The sequence below is a fragment of the Delphinapterus leucas genome, chromosome 15 (genome assembly GCF_059928025.1).
Source record: "Delphinapterus leucas isolate spDelLeu-1000000601 "Yukka" chromosome 15, BTC_Dleu_Yukka2, whole genome shotgun sequence".
Taxonomy (NCBI): domain Eukaryota; kingdom Metazoa; phylum Chordata; class Mammalia; order Artiodactyla; family Monodontidae; genus Delphinapterus; species Delphinapterus leucas.
In genome coordinates, this window is record NC_143143.1 from 22480280 (window position 1) to 22496423 (window position 16144).

At 44.3% G+C, this 16144-nt stretch overlaps 1 protein-coding gene across 1 annotated transcript in view; it reads left to right on the forward strand.

Annotated features, from left to right (window-relative positions):
• The window catches only part of PDILT (protein disulfide isomerase like, testis expressed), a 37234-nt gene that overhangs the window by 11740 nt on the left and 9350 nt on the right, over positions 1-16144 (forward strand). The window contains exons 2-6 of the mRNA XM_022552290.3: positions 3314-3520; positions 9754-9887; positions 10805-10942; positions 13880-13990; positions 14072-14197. Of these exons, the coding sequence (XP_022407998.2) occupies positions 3314-3520; positions 9754-9887; positions 10805-10942; positions 13880-13990; positions 14072-14197 (716 nt within the window). The remainder of the gene's footprint in view (positions 1-3313; positions 3521-9753; positions 9888-10804; positions 10943-13879; positions 13991-14071; positions 14198-16144) is intronic.

The following is a 16144-nucleotide window of genomic DNA, read 5'->3' on the forward strand; positions in this document are numbered from 1 at the left end:
GAGGAGGGCTATACCTATAGGAGCTCTCAGCCTCCCAGCGAAAGGCTCCCTGCCTGTCCACTGTCCACTGGGCACTGCTTTGCCCAGGTTCCAATGAATGTACAGCTGAATTGTGTCTCCATGCCTCATGAGACAGGCACCAAGACCTGAGGGGTGTATGCATCCATTTCACCTTTACACACTGAGGATTCAAGGCTCCAAAGCCCTAAAGGCAAATTTTAAAAAGACAGAAACTAGTAAATAGGACTGTAAATTATAAAGGGTGGATTTGGCTCTCCAGAGTCTATCTGCTTTGATGAGAACCACTCAGAGCAGGGGAGATGGGAAACCCACCCCTCCAGGAAACAAGGAACATTTTTCAGACCAGCTTACCTATAAGGTCAGTTAGAGCATGGATCTTGGAGTCAGTCAGCCATGGAGCTGAACTCAGCCTAATGCTTACTAGCTGTGAAACCTCTGGGCTTCCCTTTCCTTGTCTAACATTCCTCACCTGTAATAGCAGATGACTCATAGGGTTGTTCTGAGGATTCACCAAGATAATGCGTGTAACACTTAGCAAATCACTTGGCATAGTAAGTGTTCAATAAACGTTGTTATCTTGTTATCATTACTACCATCATCATCCTTCTGGTTGCTCAGGTCAAAATGTCAGAGTCATCCTTGATTTCTTTCATTTACACTCCACCTCCAATCCGTCAGTAAATCCTGTCAACTCTTCCAAGATCCCTCTAGGCTCTGACCATTTCTCACCGCTCGCCTGGTTCAAGCCATTATCTCTCACCTGGATTATTACAGTGGCTCCAGCTAGTCTCCTTTTTTCTCTTTGGTCTAATCTCCATATAACATTCAGAACAATCCAGTAAAAGAGTAAGTCATCACATCTAACTCTGCTCCAAACCCTCCAGTAATTTCCACAACCCTCGGAGGAAAGGCCAAAGTTTATTCAGTGGTCTACATGGCCTGTGTCACCTGACCTCACCCCAGCTCACTCTGTTCCAGACCCAATGGATTTCTTGTCATCCCTCAAACACGTTGCACGTGCTCCCACCTCAGGGCCTTTGCACGTATGGCTCCTTTGTCTGGAACTCTCTCCCTCCTGTAAGCAAGCACACAGCTTGCTCCCTTATCTTCTTCAGTCTTTATTAAAACGTTCCTTCTCAGTGAGGCCTCCTTTCACCTCTTTACTTAAACTCCATTTGCCTGACACTTCCAACTTCCACCTCTGCTTCTTTTTTCTCCATAGCACTTAGCATCTAACATAGAATATAGTCTGCTTCTTTATTTTGTTTATTTTCTGCCTTCTCCAATGACAGCAGTGATTTTTATCAATCTGTTTGTTGTTAAGTCCCCAATACCTAAAACATTTCCTGGCACATGCAAGATTCTAAAAAAGATTTGTCAGATGAATGAGTGAATGGATCCCATTAGTGTTACTATTAGGTCCCATCCATCCAGCTCTCAGATCCCAGCTGTCACAACCTCTTTCTCTCACTTCCATTTTGAACACTGAAGACCACTGGGCTGTGTGTGGAACCTCAAAAACTCCACTGTTTAGACAAGTGTTTCTCTTGCCCCAAGCTCGTACCCTTAGAAACTCTGATTTGGATGCTATGTCAATTAGCAGCCCTGAGCCAGGCACTGCCGAATCCACGAGGGAGGCAGAGGAGAAGCCTGCAGGCCGGAGTGGCTGGCGACAGGCCAGCACCTGCTGGTGGTGATTGATGGGGGTATCGAAGGCGATGATGGTGACAAAGCAGGCAGTGGAAAGGCATCGATCTACAAGAGAGGCAAAAATTCCCACTTCCTGTCCATTGATTGGGAGTTTAATGAAAACGATCATTCACTTTCGGGTTCCATCACTGAAGCAGGTGTGCTGACTGGCAATAGGGCGTGTGCCAGCTGTCCCAGGCCTAGCCTTCTGGGTTTTGCTTTACAAAAGCCCTCTCTGTTGGACTTGGAACTTGCCCATAGCGTTGGAAGTGATTTGCACTTTTTCCAAATGCTCCAGATGGACAAGGGAGTTTGAAAAAGATAAACTGTTCTGGCTTGAAAGGGAATTAATGACCCCCTGCCCTGGCTCGGCCCACCTGCTGGAGACACCAGTCGGTGAGGGACCAGCGAGGGGCCTGCAGTTTCACAGTCCTCTCAGGAGGAAGGGAGGCAAAACTGCCTGCCTTTTAGCACCTCCCCCCCCCCCCCCCCCATTTAGGCCAGGAAGACCTCTCCTGCTGCTGGGATCACATGTCAGGCCCCTGAGGCTCTTTCCAGAAAAGGGCTCCTCACTCCAAATGCCACCCCGCTGCCCAGCAATATGATAGTGTCAGGTCTCTTCAACACCCCAGACCAAGGGGATGGGCTGAGTGCGTAGGAGATCATCATAACCTCCCTCCATCCTTACCCTTCCCACATCTGGCCTTCTTTCCATTACATGCAGATACAGGGCAACTGGAGGGGCCCAAATTGGCCTGTTAGGTCCAGGAATTTCCACTAGATGGCTCTCTCTCTCTCTCTCTCTCTCTCTCTCTCTCTCTCTCTCTCTCTCTCTCTCTCTCTCTCTCTCCCTCTCTCTCCCTCTCCCCATCTCTGTCTCCCCTCTTCTCCCTCCCTCCCTCCCTCATTCCCTCCCTCTCTCTCTCTTTCTCTCCCCCTCACTATAATTTCTGATAGAAATTTTACAATAATAATGGTGCTAGTAAGAATGCATTATGTACTGACCAAGTTCTAGGCATTGTGCTAAGGGTTGGACATGCCCAGTGGAGGTTAGAGAGCAAGCACTCCGGAGCCAGAGCGAGTGGGTCCCATCCTGCTATACCTCCTGCTGCCATGGGGCCTTGGGCAAGTAGGTGTCATTTCAATTGTGCAACAGTTTCCTCATCTATAACACTGAGATAATAATAGCAGTACCTATCCCATAGGGTACTAGGAGGATTAAATGGCTTAATCCATGTAAAATTCTTAGAAAGTAATAAGCACAATACAACTGATTGTAAAATAAATCTTTTGACAACTTCACAAGGTAGTCACTATTTCCCCACTTTTTCTATGAGGAAATTGGAGCTTCAGGAGATTAAGTTGCCCAAGGTTGTATTGTTTCCAGTGTTACCGAACCCAAAGAAACCTGATGTGTGTCTCCCAAACTGAGCAATTTCCTGAACCGTGTGTCTCACATCTTGTCACATTTCTGAATCTACCCACTAGCAGTGGGGCACCAGAAAAGCCCCGGAGCTAAGCAGGCCAGACAAAACCTCCTCCTTGGGAGACAGGGATGCAGGAAAAGCTCTAGTGAGTTCTGTCTTCATACTGCCTCTTTCAGACAACCCATCCTCAGAGCAATCCAGGAACTTAGCTGAGGAGCTGGGCAAAGCCGTGGAGATCATGGGCAAAGGCAAGAACGGGATTGGCTTTGGCAAAGTGGACATCACGGTTGAGAAGGAACTTCGGAAGGAGTTTGATGTCAAGAAGGCCCCAGAGTTGAAGCTGTTTTTTGAGGGCAATAGATCGGAGCCCATCAGCTGCAAAGGTAATGGTACTTCTGTGTCAATCAAGGTAACGCTAACTATGGAAACACAAACACCTGCATTTCAGTGGCTTAGCAGAATTACAAGTTTATTTCTTGCTTGCACGGAGCCCAGTTAGCAGCCAGAGGGTGGAGATGAGGGGACTCTGTTCCCCACAGTCTTTCAAGGACCCAGGTCCCTTCCAGCCTGTGACGTTGTCCTCCCCTAGGACCCCCGAGCTTCCTGCCCTTCCCTCTGTATCTGGCCAGCTATTGGTGCCAAGAGGCAAAGGGGCGCCACCAGTGGTGTCCGTGGCCCAGGCCTGGAGATGGCGAATATCGCTCCACCCAACAGAAAGGCTGGGAAATATGGCCCTGCTCTATGTCTATAAGGAAATAAAAGATTTCGGTGGACATGTAGCCGCCTCCACCACAGCTTGCATCTCAGCTGGTGGGCTCTGGAGGCACCATGAGGTGGGATAGGGATGCACATGGTTTATAAACTATAGAGACCAGAGAGTGAGTTCCCCACTCACCTATCTCCCCACTCCCACCGCACTCTTCCACTTTAGAATGATCTTGACAGGGTCCCAGGCCGAGGAAGAACTGGTTTCTCGAAATGGAGACTAGGAGTTGCTAGAACAAGACGGGTTTGAGACAGGGTGACTACCAAACCCTTCCGCTTCTATCATCCTCCATTTAGTTAACTCATTCGTCTACTTATTCTACACCCTTTTATTTAGAACCTACCGTGTGTCATATCCTGATGTTGTGGAAATTTGAAGAATTTTGTGCTTCAGTGTGACACATAGCAGGTCCTAAGTTTAAAGAGTGTTAAATATATGGTTGCATAAACGTATGCACAATGGATGGATAGATGGATGGAGGGAATAAGACTAATGAACACAGAAGTGCCCAGCACAGCCCTTACTATGTTAGTAGAAGGTTCCCATTGTGTATGTTGAATGATTGAATCTCAGAACACTGAGTTTGTATTTTTCAGGGCCTGGCGTTTAGCAGGTTTGCAATAAGCCTGTTTGAGAGTTGTTACAAGAACCAAAGGGACAGGGGGGAGAGGGCCACCGTGTGCAGGGGCTGCAGGATGCCTTGCAGTTCTCAGAATGGACACAAAGCGGGTGTGAGACACACAGGCCAGACTTGCTGAAGAGCCAGCCTCAGGGCAGGTTGCATAAAAGACTTGGAGCCTTGAGGCTCCCAGCTGGTTTGTATGAGGCTGGTGTGTGCAAGGGGAAGAGAAAGAGATGGGGAGAGTGGGCAGGAGTGAGAGAAGGGACAAAAACTGCTGCTTCCTATGCACCGAGTGACAACCCTCAATGGCCAGCCACTGACCTTAAGCGAGGAGCCCTTTGTGATGTGTTGGTTTGGGGGAGGGCTGTGAAGAAACCAGAAGCCCCAAGTTACTTTGTCAAAGTCCATATCTCCTCATGGAGTGGCTCAGGTTCTGGGATGCCTTCGCCTCCTGAAGGACAGGTGAGGTCCAACTCCACTTAGAGGTAACAAGGTGACAGCATAGCGACTTCCAGACTGTCTGAGCTCCCTTTGTGCTGGGAGCCAGGCCTGGAACCTCCTCTGCCGTTCAGGAAGCTTCACTATCACCTCCTCCAGGAAGTCTCCCCTGACTGCCTGGGTCGGGGTGCCTGTACCGTTTCTGTGGTCCCACAGCACCTGTGCTTCCCCCTCAAAGATCTCATCTCACAGAATTGTTATCTCTTCCTCACTGTCTACTCAACTGACAGCACAGGGCAGAGGCCAGTCTCACCTCATTTCCTGGGGTCTCCTAAAAGGCTGCCAGAGCTGGTGGACACCTCGGCTTCAAATCCTCACTACATACCTGAGGAACAATCACTTCCTTCTGTTGAATTCTGATTTTCTCATCTGTAAAGTAGGATGGTAAAGGCATCTACCTCCAAGGGTTCCTAGGAAGAAAGAATGAGTCTGCACACGTCTGAAGCATTTACTGTGTTCCAGGCACTGTTCTAGTCCCTTCTCAGATGTCATAACACGGTATAGGAGGTGCTTTTACAGATGGGGAAACTGAGGTGCAGAGAGTGGAATAACTCTCAAGGCTCCCCAGCTAAGTAGCAGTGGGATCCACAAATATTTTCTCTAAAGGACCAGAAAGTAAATATTTTAGGCCTGACAAACCAATCTCTGTTGAAACTATTTAACTCTGCTGATGCCGTGAGAAAGGAGCCATACACAAACAAATGGGCAAGGCTGTGTTCGTATAAAACTCTATTTATAAAATTAGTTGGCAGATCAGATTTGGCCCATGGGCTACAGTTGACTGATCCCTGCTGTACACCGTGCTGTCCTCTAAGTAAGCGGCAGATGTGGTTATTATTATCCTCAAACTATTAGTTTCCTGACCCTAGTCTAGTGCCTGGAACACTTAGGTTTTTAATGCATATGTTGAGTTTGAATGGGGTGGAATTGCAAGGGCCCCACAATTAAGGAGCCAGGCCATATTTGTACTGGGCTTGACCATCTCCTTCTTCCTCAGTATTACCCCCAACCATGGAAAGAGGCAGTGGGATGCCGGGATGGAGCCAGAGCCCAGAGTTTAGGATGAGCGCTAGCTGTGAGAACTTGAAGCAGCCTCTATTTCTCACTTCCTGAAAAGAATGACTAATGCCAGTTCTGCCACTTGACAGGGCTTCCCTGAGCTAAGGGAGCGGCGGTACTTTACTGGCCTCTTGCACTGTGACTTTTACGAAAACTTCCCTCAGAGGCAGGTGGGGTTTAGTCGTTGTTGTTTCAAGTCCAGGCTCTCCTCTGGTCTCCAAGGACTGACGGTGGGAGACTTGACCTTGGCCATCTCCCTGGAGGGAGGGGGACTCAGGCTGCCTCCAGGCCTTCAATTAATGCTGCATTCACAGCTTGTGCCTGGAAATATGCAACGGAGCTCTGGCCCCAGTCAATCATTGACACGGCATTCATACCTCGGTTGTTGCTGTGTCCTCAGGCTCAGAGCCGAGCACCAGGAGAGGGACCTGCCTAGTGGGGACAGTGCCCAATTGGCAGGAACTCAGAAACAAGCTGTTTGCCAAGTTCAGAGCTATCTCGGTCCTATGGGGCCCAGAAGGGCAAACGGAGCTCATCCATCCCAGAGAAGAGGGTCCAAGATCAAGTTCCCTCAAACCGAGTTATCTAATGATTCATTCACCTCATCCATTCATCCCATAATTATTTCCTGAGCACGTACTGTGAGCCAGGCACTACAGGATGTAGGGGAGGAAAATGTTTCCTTTCTTCCCTTCTAAGTTCTTTGGCTGGTCTAATAATTAAATTGACATAAGAAAGAGTAAAAGAAGAAAAACAAATTTAATTTCATATGTACAGGAATCCCAAAGATATGAGGCTCAAAAAAGTGACCAAAACAGGCAGCGTTTATACCTTTTAGACAAAGAAACAATAAAGTTGTGAAGAATTGACAAGGCAAAGGTGTTTGGGCTTGGGGTAGCAAATTAGTGAGGAAGTAACAAGGTTTTTTAATATAACCTTCTTGACCTTAAATCCCTATGTCTGGTGATAAGGATGTAGTCTACCGTCCTGGTATAGGGAGGGTACCTCTACATGGGAGATTTATTTCCTGCTTTCGAAGGGACAAAGGAGGGTCAGACATCCTTCTTGCACAGGCTATTTCTCAAGTAACTTTAATTCAAAATAATATGCCAAAGTAGTAGAATTTGAGGTGGCATATTCTGTTCCCCCTCAGGAGCTACTGAGAAAGTTAGGAAAAAATCATAGCTTCAGAAACAGACTCAATGAAGAAAATACAACAGGTCATAAAATAGAGAATGATTGAGGGGAGAGTAAGAAAAGACCAAATTGAGAATTAAATAAGCAGGGTGAGATGTCCTTGAGAGCTGAGAGGAAAGGACAGCCCAGGCAGAGGGACTGGTGGATGCCAAGCCCAGTGTGCTGGATGATAAGGATATGGCTGGAGTGTGGACAGAGGGAGAGAGTAGCACAAAGGGAAATCAGAGCAGTGGTTCTGAGGACCTGAAATTCAAACCCATTTGGAAGGGTTTTATTCACCTTTTTTTGGTATTTTCAGAATTTCTAAACCAATTCCTTTCAGGTCACTTAAGACATAACTTTTTCAGGCAAAGCCTTTAAGAGAAAGAGTTTGTTTTCATGATATGTGCCTCCTTCTTCCTAAAAGATGGCTTGGACGACTGTGAAAATAGAAACTCAGCCTTGGGGCTGGTGTCCAGGAGGAGGGATTGACTGCAGTGGGTGGAGAGCCATGGTCTGAGGGTGGCATGAAGCCTCCCCCGCCCCCTCTGTCCCTTGAGACCACCACATGATCCTCTTATGAACTTTTAGAGGCCTGATTCACTGTGGCTTTTTAAATGGTCTAATCTCTATCTACTAAAGCTGGACACAGCGTCCCCATGACCAGAAATTCTTCTCCTGGGCATGTACCCAACAGAAGTGCATACAATGTGCCCCTAGAGACATGCACAAGAATTAATTCTTAATAGCCCCGAACTATAAACAAACCAAATGCCCATTAACAGGGAATGGATAAATAAGTTGTGGAATATTCACACAATGGAATGCTACACAGCAGTGGGAACGAATCTACAGGTACAACATGGAGGAATCTCACACGTATAGTGAAGCCCGATCCTAAACACATACTGTATGACTCAATATAAAGTTCAAGAGCAGGTTAGAAGTTAGGATAATGGTTACCTCTAGGTGAGGGTTGGGTAGTGGCTGGGAGGGGGCACCGTGGAGATTTCCGAGGGGCTGATAACGTTCTATTTCTTTATCTGGGTGATATTTATACATGTGTGTTCATTTTATGAAAATTCATCAAACTATGCATTATAATTCGTATACCTTTATGCATGTAAACATACTGCATTATAAATTTTTAAAAGGCCTAATGTTCTTAGGAAAAGTAAGCAAACACACTGAAAATAGTGTCCTTTCCAGTCGATTTAGCAACTCAGTGTGCATTCCTCAAGCCCCAGGCAGCAATTTGTCCTGCCACAGGGCCTTTGCACAGGCTGTTTTCTCCTCCTTTCCTTTTCCAGTTGCTTCCTGTTAACTCCTATGTGTTCTTCAGTTTTCAGCTCATAAGTGATTTCCTCCAGGAAGCTCTCCTTGACTTCACAGTCTAGGTCGTGTATCTTTTATATGGGTTCATAGAACTTTGCTTTTGAATACTTACTTTGGGTGTGATTTTACCCTTGTTTGTGCAGTTATTTGATAGTTGTCCTCCTCAACAGAATGAGAGCTGCATAGTCTTGTTTCTGCTCACCATTTTATCCCCAGGACCAAGCACAGCATTCAGTAACGTAATAGGCACCCAATGCATATTTATCAAATGAATGAACGAGTGAAGGAGTGAAGAATAAAGGCCTTTGTATTGGCCTTTTTGGCCAACCCAATATGTTGTCCAAAGCTACTCACAACAAACATTGCTTTAGCTCATAAACTCATTTTAAACGATCCATTCTGTAGCAGGCCTTGACAGAAAATAATATTTTACATTACCTGCCACCGTATGAAACTGATGATCCTAGCAAACACAAGTCCGTTTGTAGCCTTGAGTACATTCTGGCACACCATTATGTCTCCCCAGATATGGTAGATGTGTCCCGATTTTAGATGCCTTTTGTGTGCTTGGCACTTCCCATATGATAGCTGAGAAATGGAAGTCAGGGTATATGACCTCAGTGGACATCTAGGTCTCAGCTAAGGAACTGGAGACACAAGGAGATAATGGAATTCTCCCAAGGGTGCAGAGCTAGCTGGCCTTTTTATTTACATTTTAAAACTTTATGTTTTAAAAAAATAAATCCATCTTCCTGTCACTTTGAAGGGTGAATAAGAAAACACAGCTGGGCATGCTTCCTCCCGGGTTTGATTCCCAGTTTCACTAGCAGAGTGGCCAATGGCAAAGCTGAACCTCAATTTCCTCATCCACAAGATTGGGAGAATATGTATCCCATAGGGTTATTGTGGGGATGTAAGACATGCAAAATGCTCAGCCCAGTGCCCGGTCCTTGGTAAGTGCTCAGTCAAGTTTAGCTGCTGTTGTTAATGTTCACGTTTTGGGGCTCAGGTGGGGAGGAGAGGAGAAACTGACCTTGGACTTCAAGGGGTGGGAATCCAAGACAAGAGGTTTCTACTCATTTAACTTGGGGAAGACAGGACTTGCTCCAGTTCAAGAGGAAACTTCTGTGGGATCCATTTAATTGTATGTCTCTCTCCAGGAGTGGTTGAATCTACTGCCTTGGTTGTTTGGTTGAGAAGACAAATTAGCCAGAAAGCATTTTTGTTCTCTGACACCAGTGAGATAGCAGAGTTTGTGAATTCTAGGCCCTTGGTCGTCATCGGCTTCTTCCAGGTACTGCATTCAAGAGGTGGGAGGTGGCTTCTCAACTGATGGGGAGTCCTGTGTCTGAGAGGGTGGGCAGGGTGAGGAGAGGTCTCCCATTTAGGTTAATTCCATGCCCATTCTTCCTTTTTCAATGAACTGGTTTTCTTGGGGGAACTGCAGGATAAAAAATAAAGAAGAAATGGAAGCTGAAATGGTAAGAGAAGCTAACTACAAAGGTGGACAGTAATGGGAAGAGAGGAGAGGAGATTGACTTATATTGAAGTGGTTTTGATAGTATAACTGATCTTTTTGGGGGTTCATTTAGAATATCGCTGAATGATAAATGATTTGCAAATTGCTCTTGCTTTTGGAGAATGAGTTTCTTATACATCTTAACTCATTTCCTATAACTTTGATGACTCCTCCCCTTCTCTGAGTAGAAGTCAGAACTTTGGGATTATATTTATACAAGGGGAGAGTTTGTACCTTTTTCTCTCCCATCCTACATTTGGACATCGTTTTTGGCCCCAATTTTCTTTCAAGCTAAAGAAGAAGGCTGAAACTACAACCATATCATGATATCAAGTTCATATTTGGTACCACATGTGGTCAAATCAATGGCCTCTTCTGAAAGAAATTAAGGAATAAATGTTAAAAAGTCTTAACACCTGTGTTAGAACAGCCTTCACTCTAATGCTTGGGAAAGGTCAAGTTTATCAATTCTCTCCATTCATCTCTGTGGATTTGCCTATTTGGGGCTTAGTCATAGCCATAGAAGTATTCTGGGTATGAAACATCCATGAAAGTGGATTTAGGTGGCCCAGCAAAACCACAGAACTTGGAAAGGTGAAGAGATGAATTAGTCACTATTTTTACCCTGTCCTTAAAAAATCCAGGCATTTTGCTTCCTACCAAAGCCTCATCAGACATCTCTCCCCAAACAGGATTTAGAGGAAGAAGCAGCAGAGTTGTTCTATGATGTGATCAAAGACTTCCCAGAACTAACGTTTGGAGTGATTTTGATCAGAAATGCCATTGGGCGTTTCCACATCACCCTTGACAGTGTTCTGGTGTTCAAAAAGGTAGGACTTTGGTCTTATTGCTAGTGAGGGGGCTCTAGTTCAAAATAATGAACTATGTGTGTATGTATGGGCTTTGGGTATAAATTCTGGTTCTGCACTTGTGAACTAAGGGGCATTGGACTAGTCAGTTTCTGGGAAATCAGAGTCTCCTGTTGTCTCTCTGGCCTTTCTAGCCATTTTCCATTGGGAGTTCCTCCTTTCCTTAACCAGTAAATGACATTAATTAAGGCTCAGTCTTCTGCCTCGAGTTTTCCTCTGGTCCATCTCCCTTTCCCCATCACCCATGACGTACAAATCTCCACCTCCAGCCAGACTTCTCTAATCTCCAGACCTTTATATCCATCACTAGATGTCTCAACATGGCCATGCCTAAAGTCATAATCTCCCCTCCAGATCCTCTTCTAGTGTTTTCTCTCTCTTAATGAATGGTGTCACCATCTCTCCCAGCTCCTCTTTAAGCAAAGCCAGAACACCTAGGCATCATTCTAACACCTCCCTCAAAACCAATCCATCAGCCCAATCCCATTGATTTCTAAATCCAAAATATCCTGTGAATCTATCCATTTCTTTCTACTGCTACCATCCTAGATCAAGTGACCATTCATATCCCATAGCCTAATACAACATACATCCAACTGGTCTACCACATTTTATCTTGTCCTCTAAAGAAAAATCTTTCCGAAATTAAAATCTGATGGTCGCTTTCCTCCTTCCAGCTGAAAGCCCTTTAACTGATTCCTATAATTTTTAGGATAAAGCTAAGTCCCTGATGAGGCCCACGAAGCCTTCCACAGTCTAACCTCTATTACAAACCTTCCTCGTCTTTCCCTCTGGGATCTAGATCTGAGCTGTCCAATATGGCAGCCACTACTCACATGTGACTGTTTACATTAAAATTAAATTAAAATTTTAGTTCTTCAATCAAGCTAGCTATTAGCGGGTGGATTGTGGCTACTGTATTTAATAGCATTAATTTACAGAGCATCTCCATCATCATGGAAAATTCTATTGAACGGTGTTACTCTAGACACTGTGGTCTGGTTCCTGGAACATGCATTACTCCCTCCCCACGCAAAGCTAAATCCTTACAATAACCACATTGCTTATAGACATGGCTCAGAGAGGTTAGGTTACTTGCCTAAGGCCACACAGGAAGTAGGTGGAGTGATATCCAGATGCTGGTTGACTCTCAGAGAGAAGTCTTCTCATAGAGAAGACTGTGAGCCATTGTGTTTTACTTAGGCCCATGGAAGTCACTGAAAGATTCTAAGTTGGAGAATAAAATAAGCTGATTTGTGCTTTGAATGAACATAGAGTCCAGAAATAGATCCAAATGCATATGGAAATTTAGTATATGATAAAGATGATATTTTAGACCAGTAGGGAAATATATGCTAATATGCTAATATGCTAGTCATGTTATTCAATGACTAGCATTGGGTAGCCATTTGAAAAAAGAAAACTAAAGCTAAATCTATGTATCACTCCTTCCACCAAATTAAATTCCAGATTGATCCCTGATTTAAAAACATAACAATAAAACTGTGGAAAGACCAGAAGATGCCATGGAAGAGTCTGCTTTCTAACCTTGGAGGGAGGGGGAAAGCCCCTTTATAAAGCATGACAGAAACCCCAGAAAGTATGAAAAGAAATACTGATAAATTTGGATCATACAAAAATTTTAAAATTCTGTAGAATAAACCCAATCACAAAATCAAAAACCAAATAGCAAACTCGGAAAGGCATTTAGGAGAGATTTGGTCTCTGTTAATGGCTAAGAACATGGGCACTAGAGTCAGATTGCCTGGCTTGGAATCTTGGCTTCACCTCTTACTACCTTAGCAACCCTGGGCAAGTCACTTCACTTCTCTGTGCCTCAGTTTCCTCAACTGTGAAATGGGCAAAATAATAGTATATAGCACAATGAGATGTTATGAAGATTAAATGAGTTAATACGTATAACATATTTAGAACTGTGGCTGGTACAACGTGAGCTCTCCATAAGTCTAATTAGGATTATTAAACTATTGCTATGGCCAGGAAAGAGTATAGGCTTTATCCAGGGGACAATAGGGCCTATGAAGTGTTTAAGCAAGAGTTGCATTTTAACAACATCACTCTGGATGAAGTGTGGGAGATAGATGGAAGGGAAGCAGGGGGAGAAATTGGAAGGCCATTAGGAGACTTTTGCAGGAGTCCAAGGATTAGGTTTGGACTAGAGGGTGGGACTGGCATAGAAGAAGAGAAGGAGATGGAGGAGAGAGAAATAAGGAGATAGCTGCTTCTTTCTCCTTCCCCCACAGACTGTGATCCTGGGCTACAGAGAATTATGTCATTTCCTGTGCTAATCCAGGTCCTTCTGAGAAGCAGTCATCAGGCAGGATTAATCATGCAAAAGATTAGGGGAAAGGCCTTTGAAGGAAAATAGAGAGGGAGCTGGGGGAAACTTATCAGACCATGATGTACCAATAGATCTGACCCTTTGGAAGGAAGGAAGGTGGGATGGAAGAGTCCTTGACTGCAGCGTACTTCTAAGAAAGTTCATCAAAGTCCCCTATAAGAGAAGCCCTGTATCTCCCAGAAATGGGCTTGCCTTAGTATCCCTGACAAATTCACTGGTTAGGAGCAGCGTGTGAGAAACTGCTCAGCAACAGCACAAATATGTTGATGGATTTCAGAGCAAGGCCGCTGGCGCTGTCCGTCAAGTATCCTCCCTGTGTCTGTAGGCTGGAGAATTTCATGGCTTCCACATACCTGTATTCCACCCTCAGGCTAATCTGCCCAGCCATCCATATTTATTAAGTATCTAGATTATGTATTACACCTGTTACCATGGTGTTTTCCTTTTATCCAAGGGGAAAATTGTGCTATTACATTTATTATGTGCCTACATCATGGATGCTACTGCCCTCTAATGGTTTTCTTCGTTTGTCCAAGGGAAAAATCGTGAACCGCCAGGAGCTTATCGATGACAGTACCAACAAACATATCCTCAATCAACTCATAAAACAGCACCTCACAGAGTTTGTTATTGAATACAACACTGAGGTCAGTGAGCAAAGGGTCCCGGGAGAAGGGTAGCTGGGGCAGCTGTGTGCAAGGAATGACCTGTTTTCCTTTTAATTTCAGAATAAGGATCTGATTTATGAATTGCACATCCCGAATCACATGTTGCTCTTCGTCTCCAAAAGCTCCAAGTCATTTGGCATGATAATGCAGCATTATAAATTGGCATCGAAGAAATTCCAAAACAAGGTTTGCGGAAGTTGCCACTGCTCCTTGGGGCTCTTTATTTAGGAATCCAAGACCTGTAGACCCTAATGCGATCCATCTGCCTTACCGATTATAAATTAATCCAGGGAGGATTGGTGTATTCATTTGCATACCAATCTCCTGATTTGCATTCTTCTTCCTGCCCAGTGTCTCTTTCTTTCTCACCAAACCTTTGCTCCTTCTTCCCTCATCTTTTTGAGAAGTCTACTATGGGAACATGACTGGTCTGGCTGCTTTTTCAATGGACCATGCTCCACTAAGAGTGGGTGACTGCAGTGTGGCTAGCATTTGGCTTGGAGGTGAGGGGAAGGAAAGACCACTCCTGCCTGAGGTCAAGGAGTGTGAAAAGCCTGAAGGTGTGAAGCAGCACAGACAAGCAGTTGCTGAAGTTCAGGCTTCAGCATCAACAGACCTGGGTTCAAATTCTCTTCCTCTTACAAGTGATTTTGTCTTAGATGAGTTTAACCTCTCAGTCTCAGTCACCTCCTGTGTAAAATGGGGAGTTATAGCAAGAATTAGAAGTGCTATATGTAAAACAATGAGCAAATGTACAATAAACAGTGCTTATTTTTTTTGTTATTATTATCATTAGAAACACTTCAGGGGGCTTCCCTGGTGGTCCAGTGGTTAAGACTTTGCCTTCCAGTGCAGGGGGTGCGGGTTTGATCCCTGGTCGGGGAGCTAAGATCCCACATGCCTCTGGGCCAAAAAACCAAAACATAAAACAGAAGCAATATTGTAACAAATTCAATAAAGACTTTAAAAATGGTCCACATCAAAAAAAAAATCTTAAAAAAAAAAAGAAACATCAGTTTTTCCTAAATATTATACCTATATTTATAGAGTTAGCACCATCTGGACTCTGGGGGCTATTTACTTCACTTTTCTCTTTATTTTTATAAGAAGTAAGGTAATGGTAGGTTCTCTTTCTCTTGAAGAAAATTATTCTGAAATTTAAGCAAAACAGTTAAAAACTTTGAAACCCCAAATAAATACAGAATAAAGCCACTAGGCATGAGCATATTTAACGTCTGCTACATCCCACCTCATTTTTCTCCAGGAAGGTTATTCTCATTATAGAAACACCTCTTGTAAATACGTTTCCTGGTTTACTCAATTTTAAACTTTATGAATTTTGATGTAATTAAATTGAATACAATCTGATTGCTTCCACGCTATTTCTATTATAATAGTCAATGCTTAGCCATAATTCTTCTAGATTATTTTTTTTAATTTAACTCTTTAATCTAGGTGGAACTTATTTTGGCATATATCATGGGTTTAGGTTATAGATTGCCTTTACCCCAGTTAGCAGACTTCTAGAATGCCATTTATTGATCGTGCTCCATTTTCGTGCCAAAGATAAACAGTTGGATGAATATTATTCCAACAGGTCATACCCCCATATCTTATCTTGTTCACCTCTAACAAATGTTTATTGAAAGTATACATGGTTGGTTTTAATATGTCTGCTTTGTTTTTCACGATCTCCCTAGCACCTGGAAGAGTGTCTGGCACATAGTAGGGCTCTTAATATTTTGATAGATGAATGACCTGAGAGTATCCAAATCCAGGGTCTGCAGGACACTCTGACTGGTCTCCTTCTTCCATGCTTGTTTCTTCTCTACAACCAGAGTGGTCTTTTAAAAATTATCACCATGTCACACTCTGGCTTTTATCCTCAGTGACCTCCTGTCTCATTCGGATTAACGCCTGGCTCCTTACTGGAACTCTGAGCTCATCTCTCACTATCTTCTATGACTCTCTCTGGCACTGCAGCCACACTGGCCTTGTCTCTCTGTTCTATAACGTTCTATGTGTCCCCCATCCCCACACCCAGGCCTTTTCAGTGGCAGTTTCCACTGCCTAAATAAATGTTCCCCTGACTTGTTACTCATCACCCAGGTCCCAGCTCAAATGTCACCTCCT